Source organism: Psammomys obesus, unplaced genomic scaffold (genome assembly GCF_907164565.1).
Source record: "Psammomys obesus unplaced genomic scaffold, mPsaObe1.curated_primary_1811, whole genome shotgun sequence".
Classification (NCBI taxonomy): Eukaryota; Metazoa; Chordata; class Mammalia; order Rodentia; family Muridae; genus Psammomys; species Psammomys obesus.
Window position 1 is genome coordinate 691,198 of NW_026592636.1, and position 15,587 is coordinate 706,784.

At 52.4% G+C, this 15,587-nt stretch overlaps 1 protein-coding gene across 2 annotated transcripts in view; it reads left to right on the forward strand.

The window, feature by feature from the left end:
• Positions 1-15,587, forward strand: part of Kcnq1 (potassium voltage-gated channel subfamily Q member 1) — a 331,420-nt gene that overhangs the window by 78,233 nt on the left and 237,600 nt on the right. For both annotated transcript variants that reach the window (XM_055614763.1, XM_055614764.1), the window contains exons 6-10: positions 141-281; positions 6,819-6,929; positions 7,998-8,093; positions 10,184-10,306; positions 11,262-11,403. In XM_055614763.1, the coding sequence (XP_055470738.1) occupies positions 141-281; positions 6,819-6,929; positions 7,998-8,093; positions 10,184-10,306; positions 11,262-11,403 (613 nt within the window). The remainder of the gene's footprint in view (positions 1-140; positions 282-6,818; positions 6,930-7,997; positions 8,094-10,183; positions 10,307-11,261; positions 11,404-15,587) is intronic.

Here is a 15,587-nt window from a genome sequence, read left to right on the forward strand (position 1 = left end):
GTATAATCTAGCAACTGCTACAGTCAACACAGTATAATCTAGCAACTCTAGAACTTTCTATCAAGGCATTCTCTCACCACCCTCATGGGGCTGTGGCCTACAGGGTACGTGACCATGGCTGATGTGTTCTCTGTCCCCAGGAGCTGATCACCACCCTGTACATTGGCTTTCTGGGTCTTATCTTCTCCTCCTACTTTGTCTACCTGGCTGAGAAAGATGCAGTGAACGAGTCTGGCCGCATCGAGTTTGGCAGCTACGCAGACGCTCTGTGGTGGGGGGTGGTAAGTTGAAGCCTTTATCTGGGGTGTCTCAGGTAGGGGACACATGGACATGAGCAATGCGGTTAGGATATCGGACTCTATTTGCTCAATTTCTCTTTTTTTAAATTTTTTTTTTTTTTGCCTCCTCCACTGAGTCTACCAACCCCAGTGTTAAAAGCCTTTTGAAGCACAAATTTTATACTCTCAGATTACAGTATGGGCCCCCTGTGTGCCACAGTGAGTGCTCTCTGGTCCCTGTCTTGAAATTTAAAGATTGTTATCTTTCAGCTTCTATCCCATCTAGCTGGTGGGGCAAGGAATTGCATACTGGCACTTGGTTCCTCAACCTGTGGTGATTCTTACCATGGAAGGATCCTAGGCTCAGAGTGCAGGGATGTCTGTGCTGACCCAAGGAGCATGCCTGTGCCAGAGATCAAAGTATGCAATGGCATAATACCATCATGGCCCCTGAGAGCTGGGAGAAAGAAGCGGGGGCTTTTGGATGTGAGATCTGTAAAGTCTTTCACTGCCCCAGGCAGCTGTAGTGTGATTGCCAACTGGGCCCTAAGGTCATGAAGATGGCCAAGAGCCTCCTGGGTTAGGGTGACTCAAACTTGCCGAGCTGCCAGTCTTTGTGGAGCCTGGTATGTGACAGATGACCTCTCATGCTAGTGTTGAATGTTCCAATGCATGTGTGCATGTATGTATGTGTGTGTGTGTGAGAGAGAGATGGAGAGAGCAGAGGTGAGGATGGTGCTGAAGAAATCCAGGTACATTTCATGACCCAGAAACCATTGCTCCTGGTCTAAAGGCCTCTGGTTAAGGTAATTTGGGATCCTCCAGAAGTTAATAGCTGCCCCATGGCCTTCAGGTCCTCCTCTGGAAGTAGGCTTTGTCCAGGCATCGAGTTTTGGGGAACCACAAGTACCTGACAGGAGCAGGCAGTTCAGAGCAGGTGTGGGCCACCCAGGACTCCAACTGTATCTCATCCTCCCAGCTGTGAAGTCAATAGACTGTCCAGATGTTATACAGGGAAACACCATCATGGCTGGAGGAGCTGCCAGGGCTGGCACCCCTGGGCGGGCATCAAGGATACTGGAACCAACTCTGTCCCACCTGGCATTCTCAGTCTGTTGATTTTGGGGCTTACTAAGCTGGTGAGAAGGTTGGTTGGACTGTGGCAGCCTATAGAAAGAGGCAGCACAGAACTGTGGGAACCTGAGTGCCCCTTGAATACCCCAGCCAGGAATGAACAGTCTTGAGGCCTGCTTACTCTCAGAGCTTCTAGATTGGGGTATAGATGGGAAGCTGGACAAACACGTGTGCCCACAATTCCCGTGTCCCCAGGAAGCAGGGCACACAGCAAGAGCTCTTGACATTGGCTGAGTCAGTTTGTTTCCTGGAAGTTTCTAGCATTCTAAACAATTAGGGGAAGTAAGGACAGGCTAAGAAGCTCCCAGGTTGAGACAGGCTCTGGGTTCAGCCTCTGCTTACCCTTCAGGGGGCCGATGTCCCCAGATACCCTAGTATGAAAGGACCAAGCAGGATTGGTAGGAGAGCTCATTGGTCTAGCAGGAAGCTTGACTGTGACAAAAGGACACATCCCAGGGATATAGCAGGGCCTACATGGGGGGCAGGCTACTCCAAACCAGAATTTTCTGGTGGGAGATAGGCTGGCTGAGGCACTGCCCACAGGGTGGCTGATAAGTGATGCCCAGCCTTAGCAGTGCCCAGCCTTGGCGCTGCCCTGCCTACGTTCCCAGCCTCCTGCAGGAGCTGCTTCCCAACAACCCCCAGCCCGCCCCTGGTCCCCCAGCCCTCGGCAGAGAGGCGCTCCCACTCCCACACCTGTGCAAACATCCGCCCGCCAGCCGGGAACACGGCCCCTTTGTGCCCAGCTTGGCACCGGTGCTCCAGCCTACTCTGTCAGCTGCAGCCCAGGCCTTGGCCACAACGTACCCTGGCCTGGCTATTGTTTCTGTGAGGCCCTGTGCCCTTGGCTGCCCAAGGACCCCCTCTCCCCCAGCACCCAGCTCAGGGGGCCACCAGCTCCCATTCATTCAGCGACTGTCTCCGCAGCTGTCTGGTGGGAGCAGCCCAAGGCTGTGTTCCTGGCACCTCTAGGGTAATCAGAACTTGAGTGCTGCAGGATAGGATGGCCGGGCTCAGAGTAATGTAGCCCTGAGCCAATGAACAGTCATCTCCTTTGTCTTCCCTCATTCCACAAGGGGAGTATGGCCCCACCTTGCCCTGTCCCTGGGCTCCTCATCTGTTTAATGTGGAGGTCATGTGAGCACCCCCAGGCGAGAACATTTTCTGAGTGCCAGAACCATCTTCTATCTGCTGTACTTGCCCCAGGCCAGACCTCAAGCCCTCTCCCCTCTTCCAAAGGGTGTTGGCTGAACCCCAGGAGCTGGACTAGCTTCCCCTGAGGTACACTGAGGTAGGCATTGGGCCTAGAGGCATGCCTGCACAGGTGGGAACATCTCTCACCCTGTTGGCCTGCGGAGGCTGTGATGAAGCGGGGGTCCTCAGCTGGCCAGTGCTTGTTCACTGGCAGGGACCAGAAAGCCTGTCTCCTGCCAGCAGGTAGATTCAGTATGTCCTGTTCTGCTCAGACCGCATGGCTCTGAAGCCGAGGCCTGAGCAGGGCGATGCTCACTTGGAAGGCTCTAGAGAGGGCCTTTCGTTTTTAAGTCCGATTTCTGGTGGCCCCTAGCATCCTTTGTGTTTCACATCATTGGATTAGGGGCAGGAGGCCCAGAAGGGAGCTGTAATTCTGAAAAAGACCATAGTCTATTTATGTGTTGGGTGGGGAGAGGTAAGTCACGTGGAGGACACAGGTAAGTCCAGAATGTAGGTATCCGGGCAGCATTTTGTGGGGTGTCCCTGTCTTCATCAGCTATGGGTTCCAGCAGCTAAAAAGCAAAGCTCCATGGACTGTTTTCCTCTGGTAGGAACACACACATGAGTGTGAGGTCCCCAGAACCCAGAACCCCCTAATGTAGTATCCAAGTGTGGGAGCTCCTCAGACTTTCCTTTACCCCTGAAACAGAATGCATTTGTTTGTATTGCGGTCTGAGTACAGGAAAATGCTGTTTCTGCAAACACGGGCTCCTCTGTTTAGTGCCTGGGGGTCTCTGAAAACATGCAGCTGCTGGGCTCTGTTTACCCGAAGTGGCTAAATACAGAACTTCAAGTGAACGGGCTGGAACCCCACCCTGTATTTCAGTCCCTTAAAAAACTCATTCTGATGGTGCTTCAGTCCTTACCTGGAGGCTCTGGAAAGTTCCCTCCTCCCAGGCTGGATTGCATCCTGCAGAGCCTTGGGGTAGGGAGTTCTCCTAGGTAGCCACATGCAGGTCCTGTGAAACTGTTCATGAGAGGTGCCATTCTTCAAGACTATTCTGACTATGGAGGAGGGAAGGCCAGAGCAGGGGCCAGCAATGGTAGCACCTTACCCTTTCCTTTTCCATGTAGGTTCTAGGAGAATCATGCAGCAAAGGCCAAGGGCCTGCTAGGACCCTTGCTAGTGAACTCTTCCAAGGAAGTGTCTTAACAGTTAGACTTTCTAGGACGACTAGGAGTCTACGAAGCACATCCATCTTCTTGTAGCTGCTGTTCAGTAACCAGTGCCTAGATTTAATACATGGACTCAGCAGGTTAGGTGATGATGATGCATAGTGTTTTAGTCCACCAGGCATCATCTGTGGAGCCCTAGGCATGCCAACTAGCCTCTTCGGGTACCTCTAGTCATTGGGTATAGATGAGAGTTAAGTCAGTGAGGCTCCAGAAGGTGAGCTTTGGGAATGATTGTGGTTGGAGACTCTGGGACAGGCCATCTCCAGACTCAAAGGAGGAGACTAGATGCCACCACCAGTTCTGGAAGTCCTTCCCAGTCTCTTCAGGAGACTTGCAGATCTGGCCACTGGGGACAGGTTCCAGATAGCTCTATAAAATTACCCTTTTCAGAGGGGCTGTGTCTGTGACTTTGGGAAAAACAACTTGACTGGGCCAGGCAACCTGGGAGTGAGGACTCCTGAACTAGAAGGTTTGTGGTAGCCCACGAGAAGGAAAAGGGTCCTAGTAGCTAGGTGCCCTCCAGCAGGGGGCTGGACAGCACTCAGGACCACTGTACTGGGTCCTTCCTACTACTGATCCTAGGAGTAGAGGGTCAGCTAAGACCTTAGGGAAAAGGCCTGAGGCCTTTTTGCCTGCATAAAGAGTTCTCACTCACTTGTTTCTTGCCATCTAGGCCATCCCCCCTCCACCTTTATAGATGGTTTCCTTCCTTCCTTCCTTCCTTCCTTCCTTCCTTCCTTCCTTCCTTCCTTCCTTCCTTCCTTCCTTTCCTTCCTTTCCTTCCTTCCTTTCTCTCCCTCACTCTCTCCCTTTCTTCCTTCCCTCCCTCATTTCCTCCCTCCCTCCCTTTTTTCTTCCCTCCCTCCTTTCCTCCTTCCCTCAATCCCTCTCTCCATCCCTTTCTTTCTTCCTTCCTCCCCCACTTCCTTTCTTTCTCCCCCTCCCCTTTGGACTGGGTTTCATGTAGCCCAGGCTAGCCTCAAATAAGCCATATATCCCAGATAACCTCGAACTCTCACTGGCTCCAGCCCAGGTCTGTCTTCATGAGTAGCTCCTGTCTTGTGTCTGACTCCCTAGAGAAGGCAGCTGTGGGACAGCTCTCACATGTGGGGCACAGGCCCTCTGGGAAGGAGCTTCAGCTCTCTTGAGTCCTCTCACCCAGCAGCCTGCTGGCAGCCATGCCCTCAGTCCCAAGAGTGGCTCGGCTTCAACTTACATTATCTGAGCGGTTTCAGGTGTGTGTGCATATAAGCTTTCTGAACAGCATGCTCTCTGGCTGTCCGTCATGGGTGTGGCTTCTAGACCCCTTTTGTGAACTTACGCAGCATATATGTGCACCCTCACGGTGCCTCATCCCAGTTGGTGTGATTGCTTTCTCATGTGTATGTGGGTGTGAGCAAGTGTCCTTGTGTATGTGAGGCACTTTTATTTTTTTTTTTTTACAACTGTATGCCCACATATGTAGAACAGGGTGGTCCCTTTCGAGGGACCAGCCATGAATGACTTGCTATGGCCTCTGTTTGTGTGCAGTGTGGATTTGTTTAAGGACAATGACATTGTGGGGAAGATTTCATGTGGGCAGTTGTGGGAAACACCAGTATGCAGCCTCTACTGCCTGCTGCAGCACTGAAGGGGTGGCCCAGTGGTGGGCCTGAGCCCAGCTGTGGCCTGCTCTGTTGTTTACCATCCAGGGAAATTGACCTGTTGCTTCATGACTTGTTAGCATACTGGCCAGAGTGTCAATCTTGGTGCTGTGGGGTTACTCCTGATGTCCTTGTCCTCTGCTCCCCAGCTCTAGCTGGTCAGAGTGCTTGCCTGTGCTGTGAGCACGTAACTCCATGTCTATTCATATGTGCCTAGTCACTTTTGACTCCCATGATTCTCTCCCCCTTCCCTCCTCCTTAGTGGCCATGGGAAGAGCCATGAGAACAAAGCAGTCTGTCTGGGCATGGAGTGGGCAATGCTGGGTGGGGTTTGGGGGTGAGGAGCTTGAGGCTTCCTCTCTGAGCCTCACTTCAGTTGGAGTCTATTAGACAGTATTCCCCAGGCCCCATCCTTGCTGACCCTGTCACTTAGGGGGTCACTTGGGGATTCTCATGTAGGTCTTGGCCAGGTGGTTGTCACCTGACCCCAGAGGGGTAACAATTGAGGTCCTAGCGTGAGCAGGCTATAAAGACCTAAAACGGGCAGGCTTTCCCACCACACTGACCTGCCTTAGTTGAAGAGCTCACCTGGACAGTGTGTTATGACCCCGATGGCTGTGTGTGAGTGTGTGTGACCACCCTGTTCTCCCAGCAGGCCCAAGGCAACCTCATAGTGTGACCTAGCAGTTAGGCTCAGCCAGGGTGGGCCCCTAAGTCCCTCATTAGAGGCCCCAGGAGCAAACCTCAGATGTCAGCAGGGGGTGGCTTGGGGGGAGCAGCCCCTCACTCCTATTGTCCCACTGCACACCCTGGACGCTGATCGACCACCGAGAAAAAGGCTAGCGCCTTGTCTTATTCTCTCTGAAAAGGAAAAATGAAACATCTGGATCCCTGGGCTGGTGACAGGAAGCAGCACATCAGCCCCATCCTGGGGCTTTGTGGACCGCTGGCCTCGGTGGGAGCTTCCGGCCTCCTGGGGGCCAGTGCACTGCTACTTCGGTGGCCAGGACGGGGTGGGGGGGGTCCTTGGGATGGGGCAGGAAGCCTGGCCCCTGTGGGTGGGCTCAGAGCTGTTGCCCGTCCTGCACACCCTCAACTTCTCTGCAACACCAGCACTGTGCCTTCTGTGGCAGTCGAGTTGAGGGACTTAGGAGACTCAGAAACTTGAACCAACTCACTCCGTTGATGTTCCTGACACATTCACAGAACCGTACCTCACCATCCTGGCGGATAGGGCTTTAGGCTGGTCTCTCTTGTCATCAAGGCACTAGGTGGTGTCCTTTCTGAGGTTCTCAGCTTGTGAGCCACTAACTTCAGTCCTTCTTCCTTGCAGGTCACAGTCACCACCATTGGCTATGGGGATAAGGTACCCCAAACGTGGGTTGGAAAGACCATCGCCTCCTGTTTCTCTGTCTTCGCCATATCCTTCTTTGCACTCCCAGCGGTGGGTTCCATCAGGATCCTTCTCCCTTGTTTCCCACTCATCCTTGCCCCAACTCCTGGCCGTCCCTTAAAGTAGAATAAGAGGCAGCCCGTTGTGGCACTTCACAAGTAGTAAGGTGCAGGGGAGCAGACAGGGCAGAACCTGCAGGCCTGCTCCACAGCTAGGGGTGGCTCTGTCACGTGACCTTTCCAGACCTCACAGGTCTGTGTCTACACCTGTGTGCTCTCAGGGCACACACTGGTTACTTGTCTATATGTGTCACTGTAGGTGTGTCTTATACATGTTGTGCGTATATACTATACACATGTGTTACATATGCAGCTGTTTGTGTTGCACTTGAATAGCATGTTTACCACATGATCTGTGTGTGTACATGTGTTATGTATACATATATGTATGTATTTGTGATTTCGTGTGTGTCATGTATGCATATACATTTGCACCTGTGTTCCATGTCCATATAGTATCTATGTTGCATGGGTCTCTGTAGCACATGGGAGATGATGTGTATTCAAGTGTCTGTTACATGTGCCTGTGTAACACATAGGCACGGCTGATGACACACAGCGGTGTGTCCCCTGCATGGCCTCCAGCTGCTGAGACAGCACAGTTTGTCTGCTGCTGCTCCCCTTGACTGCCCTGACTGCTGTTCTGTGGGCTCCTTGCTGGGGACAGCCTCAAACTCCTGCTCCCTAGGGAGGGTCCCTCTGCCCCAGGGGCATAGGCTGATGACTAAAATACCTGGCTTCCCACAGGTAATGCTTAGAAATGGGTGGAGAGACTCAAGTCTCTTCTGGAGCCAGGCTTCCTGTTGAATGTGCCCTGGGAAGTGGGTTGTCTCCCTGGCTGGAAAAGTGAGGCAGGATGAGCCTAGAAACTACCCCTGTGTGGCATCTGCTGTTTCTCATCCCCACCTTCTGATGGTGCCTGCCTTGCCACAGCCCTAGGCACTGTGCAAACCTGGTCTCCAGATGCTTTTGCCTCTTGCTCTTTCTTGGGACCCCGTCCTCTGCTGTCCACTCACCAGCATGGCGTGTGTGACAGTGGACACCTTCTGCCCCTTACCAGGGGATACTTGGCTCCGGGTTTGCCCTGAAGGTCCAGCAGAAGCAGAGGCAGAAGCACTTCAACCGGCAGATCCCAGCTGCAGCCTCCCTCATCCAGGTACGTGCTGTGCCTGGCAGGCTTGTCAGTGCTGTGCCCTTGCATCTGCCTGGGCATTGGAACCACTCCCAGCCATGGGTCCTTCTACTGTGGCTCCTCCCATGGTGAGGTGGCTCCTTGGGAAAGTACCCACTCTTAGGATGGCAGGATGGGCACAGGAATACAGGACCATCACCCCATAATGTTCCCATTGAGGGCCATACGTGCAGGCTAGGGCAAGGCCTGACCATAGCCACTCAACCAGTCTATACTCTGCCAGTCAGCCTCTGGGGACAGGGATAAGTCAGAGAGGAGGCCCAGTGAGACAGGTCTCAGCCTATAGAGTGGCAGTGCCTCTAGGAGGCCTGGCATCACTGAGGACCAGTGATGAGAGCTAGGGAGAGCAACAGGTACAACAGAAGGATAGCACAAGAGGCTTCACAGAAGCCTGTGTGTTAGGGACAGCAAAGCCTGGGAGCAATAGGGAAAGAAGGTTCTAGAGGTAGCTAAGGAGATGGTGGGCTTTGCAACTGTACTGTAAGCCCTTGAGAGCTCTCCAGAGAACTGGACTGCCCTTTGATGCCAGGGAAACCATTTGGAAACTGGGCCTCTGTAGGTTTTTGTTTTGTTTTGTTTTGTTTTGTTGCTTACTTAGTTTTATTGCTAACAGAGCTGAAGAGTGGTCAGGTGAGGGCCCATAATATGAGTGCTCTGCATGAGCCAGAATCTACATGGACATGACCCTCTAACCCTCTGGATCAAGTGTTCTTGGCAGGCCCCGACTGACTGTGACACCCCTATAGGCCTGTCTCCTGAATTCTCTGATCTGGGCAGGGCCCTGTGTGAGGGGCAGCCCTTCTCAAGGGTTATGGCTCTTGTGGTCTTATCTAAGCTTTTGGCACAGTCCTGAGCCTCAACTTGTTCCTCTGATGCCCTTCCAGAACCATCTGCAGAGGCCTGGACCTTCTGTATAGACAAGAAGTGATCAGCAGCCATGAGGCCAACAGCTGCAGCTGTGTGCTCCCCCAGGCCTGGCTTGACCCCACAGCTTCTCGTTTTCGGAAAACCTTAAATCAGACCCACTAACCCGCCTTGGCCACATTAACACAGCCAGCCAGTTATTTGGTTCCTCAGCTGAGCACAGAGGCCACTGCTCAGGAACCACATGGTCTGTGGACAAGACTCCTTCAGAAGCCACAGCCACAGTGGAAGATGTGCCAGGACTCATACTGGCGGGAGTGGGAAACACGGGCAACATGGGGAAGGCCAGGGGAAGCTGCAGGATGCACGAGGCATGGAACTGCCCACATAGGGTGTGCATGGAACATAAAGCCCTTGGAAGGGCTTCCAAACTGCCCCAGGTCATAGGCAGCCCTTCCTGGGTTTTTGTGTCTGTGCTATGTTCCTATCAGAGTGTAGGGCTATCACTCAGAAGCCTTCCCAGCATGTAGAACGTTGAACTAGTTTTGCTTTCTTATGCTCATAGGGCCTGTAGTGACAAAGCCACCATAATATGTCCTCATAAGAGGCTCTGACATCTTCCCCAACCCCTCCCCTTTTGCTTACTAGTCTCCTTTAGGCTCCTCCAGTGTCTTCCCTAGACCGTCTTGCTGTAATGACCATGTAGAGGGGGTTTTTCCTCTAGAATTTTGGCAAGAGCTTGTCATCAGGGACTCCTCATAGGCACAGGATAGTGCTTAAAACCCTGGAAGGCCTCACCTCCTCTGGTCCCTGGGGCTCTACTCCACTCTGTGCTAGTGCTCACACAGACCTGGGCAGCCCTTTTCTGCTATCTTCTCTGAGTAAACACTGGTTGTCTAACTTCACTTTAGTTGAACATCTCTGTATGACTAGGGCTTGCTCAAGACCCCCTTCAGGAGGGGCCCAGGTAACAGACAAAGGCCTTGGTAGCATCTGAGCTGTGAGTGATAGATAGTTAATGTATGAGGTAGTCTCCTTCCTAATCCTAGAGTGCTAAGTCCTGCTGTCAGGGAAGGAGCCTGGGAACAAGTTGGGCCTGGGGCTCAGGGAAGAGCTGAAGATTCTCTGAGAGGTACCCTGAGTGGCTAGACCAGTGAACCCTCTCTTCTTTCCCCTCTGCCTGTTTTCAGACTGCATGGAGGTGCTATGCTGCTGAGAATCCTGACTCATCTACCTGGAAGATCTATGTCCGGAAGCCTGCTAGGAGCCACGCTCTGCTGTCCCCCAGCCCCAAGCCTAAGAAGTCTGCCATGGTAAGCAACCTCACCAGCCATCACGATGGGGACTGTGTATTAGCAGGTCAGGAAGCTGTAGAGGCCAAGCATGAGACCTGGGTATTGCCACTCAGTGTAGTGCTTGTTAGGGTGCCCATATCATTCTAAAGCTGGAGGAAGTCTACCCCGTGCCTGATCCCAGCTGTCCTCATGTCCCCCACCTTTGAAGCCATATTGGACTGGCCATGCCAAGACTAAGACTATAATAGGTCTAAAGAGAGTGCTTTTGGGCTAGGATAGGCCAGCTCTATTAGCTGCTGGAAGAAAGCTCTGGAGAGAATTCTGCTGGGCTTCCCTTGCTGGGTAAAGCAGGCAGAAGGGAAAGGTAGAGCTCTAGACCACAGAGGAGCAAGTTCCAACAGCTGTGGGAAGGAGTCCTGCCATTTGCCTGGAGCAGTGAGGAAAAGGTTGTGCTCTGCCCTTTCCTGGCCCTCATCCTGACTCTCCTTGAACAGACAACCTTCCCAGCTTCCAACTGTCACTTGACACTTGAACTTGCTCTTCCTCTGTCTGAATGCTCCCCCTGGCTTCACACGACCTGCTCCCTGACTTTGTTCAGAAGACCTCTTTAATGAGGCTCCAGATTCGGCAACTGTGCATCCTACCACATACTCTGCTGCCCTGGCCTTCAGGCCCACTGCCCCGGTGCAAGTGTGCCTATTACAGTCTACTGGCTTTTTGTTTGTTTTTGTCTGCCTGCCTCTCTTAGGCTGTGGCTCATAGAGGGCCACACTAGGCCAAGCAACACCCTGACTCCTCCAGCAGCACCAGCACGCCAAAGCCCCATTCCACCAATGCTTGCAGAGCTTAACCCCTGACCCATGTTCCCTCAAGGGCTAGACTTGGGTCTTTACAGGTGCTCTGGGGCTGAGCACAGGTTAAGGATCTGGTAGATGGTACTCAGGAGCTGCCACTCCTCATGTGGACTTCTTAGGTAAAGAAGAAGAAGTTTAAGCTGGACAAGGATAATGGGATGAGTCCTGGAGAGAAGATGTTCAGTGTCCCTCACATTACATATGACCCTCCAGAGGACCGGAGGCCAGACCATTTCTCTATTGATGGCTATGACAGCTCAGGTAAGCAAGCTCACATGTGTGTAGGGACAGGATACCCAGTGCTTGCCCTGAAGCAGTGTCAACCTGGATGTGGGGCGCTTCCATGTCACCAACCCTTAGTCCTCTCCTGGCACTCTGTCTGTAAGGCCCCATAGCACATATGGAGTCATTGCCTACCTTGGGAATACAAGCATGGCTTGAGGTCTCTACCACAGCAGGTGGGATGACAGAGTAGCCATAGAAGCTTCTGGAAGCTTTGAAGCCATGTTCTCCTAGTCTTTCCCAAGATGGTACTCACTACTCAGTCTGTTGAGAGCATGCTTACAACTGGCTTAGAATGTTGGGGGCCAGCATGGCCTCACCTGACCGCAGAGAGATAACATGTATTCTATTCACTGGCTTCTCTCTTTTAGCACACAAGTTCTTTGTTAAAAAAAAAAAATGGCTGTGGTGACCTCTTGGAGATTTTCCCACTCAGAGGGATACCCAGAGGTGAGGATGTAGAGATAAGGCCTCTCTGTAGGCCCTGGAGGGCCAGTGGCTTGCCGGTGAAATTATGAGGGCATACTGCATTAGACAGGTTTTCTTAATGCAGGCCTGTCCAGGGTTTGGATGCCTGGGTCCTAGTTAGTTTTGCCTCTGTAAGGCCACTGTGAGGCTCTATAATACCCACCTAAGAAGGGAACCCAGAGATGTCAGGCTTATTTTTCAGGCCACAGTGGGAATATAGAAAGGCTAAGGGCACTATTGACATATCCTTCCTTTAGTCTGATGCTGTATCAAGGGACCACGTCGAGAGTAAAAGGTCCCCACTGATGAGAGAGACTTCTCAGGAGGTGTATGTGCTGTTTCCATTATCATGGCACACTGTCGACCACTGTCCCATGAGAGAGAGCTGTGTGGTTCTGGGACTCTCATATTCCTGGCACCAGATGCAGAGTGGACATTCTGAGTTTGTAGCATAACCCATGAGAGATGGCATAAGTGGCTGTGCGGGGAACTTCCCATGCAGCTCTTGTATCTCTCTGAAAACTCCAGTGCCCACCTCAGGGTAAGTGACTCTAGCAGCTGCCTATAACTCAAACTTGAATGGTTCTGGTCTTTTCCTTCCTCTTAGTCAGTGTGGGTATTGAGATAGTTAGCTATCACTAGGACCAGATGTGGCTCAAGTCACCATGTGCTTTTTGCTCAGCATCTCCTGGGAAGCCCCTTATACTGTCCTGATGGCTGTTTCCTTTTAGGACTGTGTGCTGAGGCAAACAGTCCAGACACCAAACAGTCCACAAGTTCTGCATCCTCCAACCCAATCAGTTTACAGACTATTACATGGCAGTTGCTCTTCTAAAGAATCTGGATGTGTCATGAGAATGTAAAAGAAGGCTCTATGCAAATGCTATGCTATTTTAAGGGACCAGAGTGTCCATGAATCAGGGAGTCCAGGAACCATTCCTCCAAAGGTAGGGGGGAAAGGCCTTGCAAATGTTCCTAACTAAAGTCTCTGCACAAGATGTGGTCCTAGGTGGAGGGGACAAGTGATGGAAAGCACAAAGAAGTGAAAATTGGGCCTCAGCACCTGAGGTCAGGGAGAACCCTCATCCAGGTGGAGAGGTGGAAGCTTGAGCCAAAGGCACAGGTGCTCAGCTTGACACTCCCCCTCTTGAGTACTTGCTTGTTCCAGCGATGACAGGCAACGCAGGGCCTAGTGCTGGCTCCTGTGGTCCTGGTTTCTGCTGTCAGAATCTTGCCTCTCATTCAGAATTGTCCCTGCTTACTGTCAACGAGTCCCACGCTCCACGGGAAGGGTTCATGGGGAACCCTTTGAGTGTCCTATGGGGACTGGACATGCCATTTCAGTATCTGGGCCATCAAGAGTCATGTCCGGCCTCCTGTGCCATATGGCCAGGGCCAGTGCCTGGCAGGAAGGAGGCACCGACTTTGCATGCTTGGTAGAGTAGGAACTAAGGGCCCAGACCTGCAGGGTGTGTGCAACATCATCCCCTGTGTTGACACTCTGCCCCTCCTCGCCCGCTCTGTTGTCATTTAGGTTTGTTCCTCCCTTCTCAGATATCTTCCCAATGCCTGGGACCTATCACAGAATGTTCTGTGCCTAAGCAGAATGTTCCAGGATGCACCAGAAACTTTATTGGCAGTTACAAGGACAGTTTCAGGTATAGAGGGTGATCAACAGTTTTGTTCCTCATCCTTCTTTTCACAGGTGTCAGGGCCCCAGCCTACCAAGACCAGCTCGTCTGAGGGGAGCTGACCTGTGTCTTGTGTCATTGTTCCCTCTGTTACATCTTGACAGGAGGGTGGGAAGTGTTCAAGAAAGGAGCCATGGCTGCTCTCTGCGACTGAAGGCTATCCTAGGCATCCCGTCTGTCAGGACCCAGCCTGGGCCCCACTCTACTGAGCGCCAAGCTGCTGCATCCTCATCAGATGGCATGGGGATTTGGCTCAGGGCTGGCCACATCTCCATGAGCCCCTGGGACATACTCCCCGCCTGCCCACTGGAACGGGCACAAAGGGCAATTGTGCCAACAAATGCCCAGTGCCCCTGCAGCTCTGCTTCAGGGGTAGGACCATTGTCTCAATGCAAATAGGGGCTTTCTGCTAATGCTAATGGGCAGGTTGGGTGTGAGCAGAGGCGGCAGGGATGCAGCCCTGTGCTTGCCCAGGAGAAGCATCACTTGATGTTTTCTGAATACGGGGCAGCAGTGTCCCTGCCGTCCATTCAGCCTGCTTAGTGTTATGAAGTCTGCAGTGATGTCTGTGGCATGTTAATGAGGTACACGAGCGGAGAGCAGCACCGCTGGTGGAGTGCTCCCACACCGCGCCGTCTCCTCTTATTAATGAGAAAGTCCTTCTAGCCCAGGGCCACCAGATTTTGGAGACTGAGCCGTTGATCCGGCCCCTCTAAGAACCTGGGTCAACCACTACCCCCACGGGTTACCTGATATACCCAAGTGTCCTTACCCAAGAGGCTCTTGGGAATCTTGGACACTGTGGCATGGAGATGGGGCACTAATCCTGGCGTAGGGAGGGAATGCCATCACCGGGAAAACTCCAGACTGCCTGCTCCCACGAAGCAGAGCCCAAGCAGTTATGCTGCCTTCTAGTGCCAGGCCAAACCAGGATTTGGACCTCATCTGTGTTTGAGAACTAGGAAGCCATCATCTTGTTCTTGCATAGGGCACACACCTGTCCATGGTGTGTAAAAATCCACCTGTACACTGTCCTTTCAGTGTATGCTGTGGGTAGAAGTGGACTGCAGTGCTGGTCCCAATTAAAGATGATTGGACAAAGGCCCAGAATCATTAAGGGACATCCCATGGACACACATGTGTCCTAAGGAACTCTACAAAGCTCACCTAAGAGATGTGTACAGGTATGGTGGACTTGGATTGGTGGAAGCATGTAAGGGAAGGAGTCTTTCTGTGGAAGCATCAGGGACCAGGTTACCCTCTAGCAAAAATGGGTGTTCACCCCTATAGAGAAGCACTGTGGAAAACAGGAAGAAAGCCCACCACTGTTGCCAGGATCTTGTGCCTTCAATGGGGATGGGAGCAATGCCAATAGCTTAGAGAGGGCACAGGGGGCCATCTAGGCCTGAGAAGCATTGCCTCTCACTCTCGGAGGACTCAAGCCACTTGCCATTCAACTTACTAGCATCCAAGGGGGATTGATATCCAGGTCCAAGGAGGAAGTGCAGAGCAAGGCCTGGGGCCCTAGATAATGGAGAAACCATTGTTTAAATTGAGGCCCGAGGAACCGGACATGGGTCAGCTGACTGCTGCTGCCCATTGGAATCCTGAGGACTCACTGTGGGCTTAGGGGGCATCTCACACTGGCAGATCCTGCTCAGAGATGGAGTGGGGGCATTATATGCAGCAGTCCTGCTGTGGGTGGGGCTTGATTGTTCCCACACATGTGGTAGGTCTGCTAATGTGTGTCAAGCAACAGCCCTGACTCCCAAGAGTTCTCAAAGCTGTCAGTGACAGAGGTGCTTGCTGGATGTACTCCACTACACTCCAGGCTGAGTGTGAAATTCTATGGCTTCGATAGGATTATATTTTAAATGTTTTGCTGATTACTATCTCAAGTAGACTCCTGAGGCCCATGACACATGGGCGTGTTCTAGGTGCTGTCATACACTCCCTTACACACACACACACACACACACACACACACACACACACACACACACA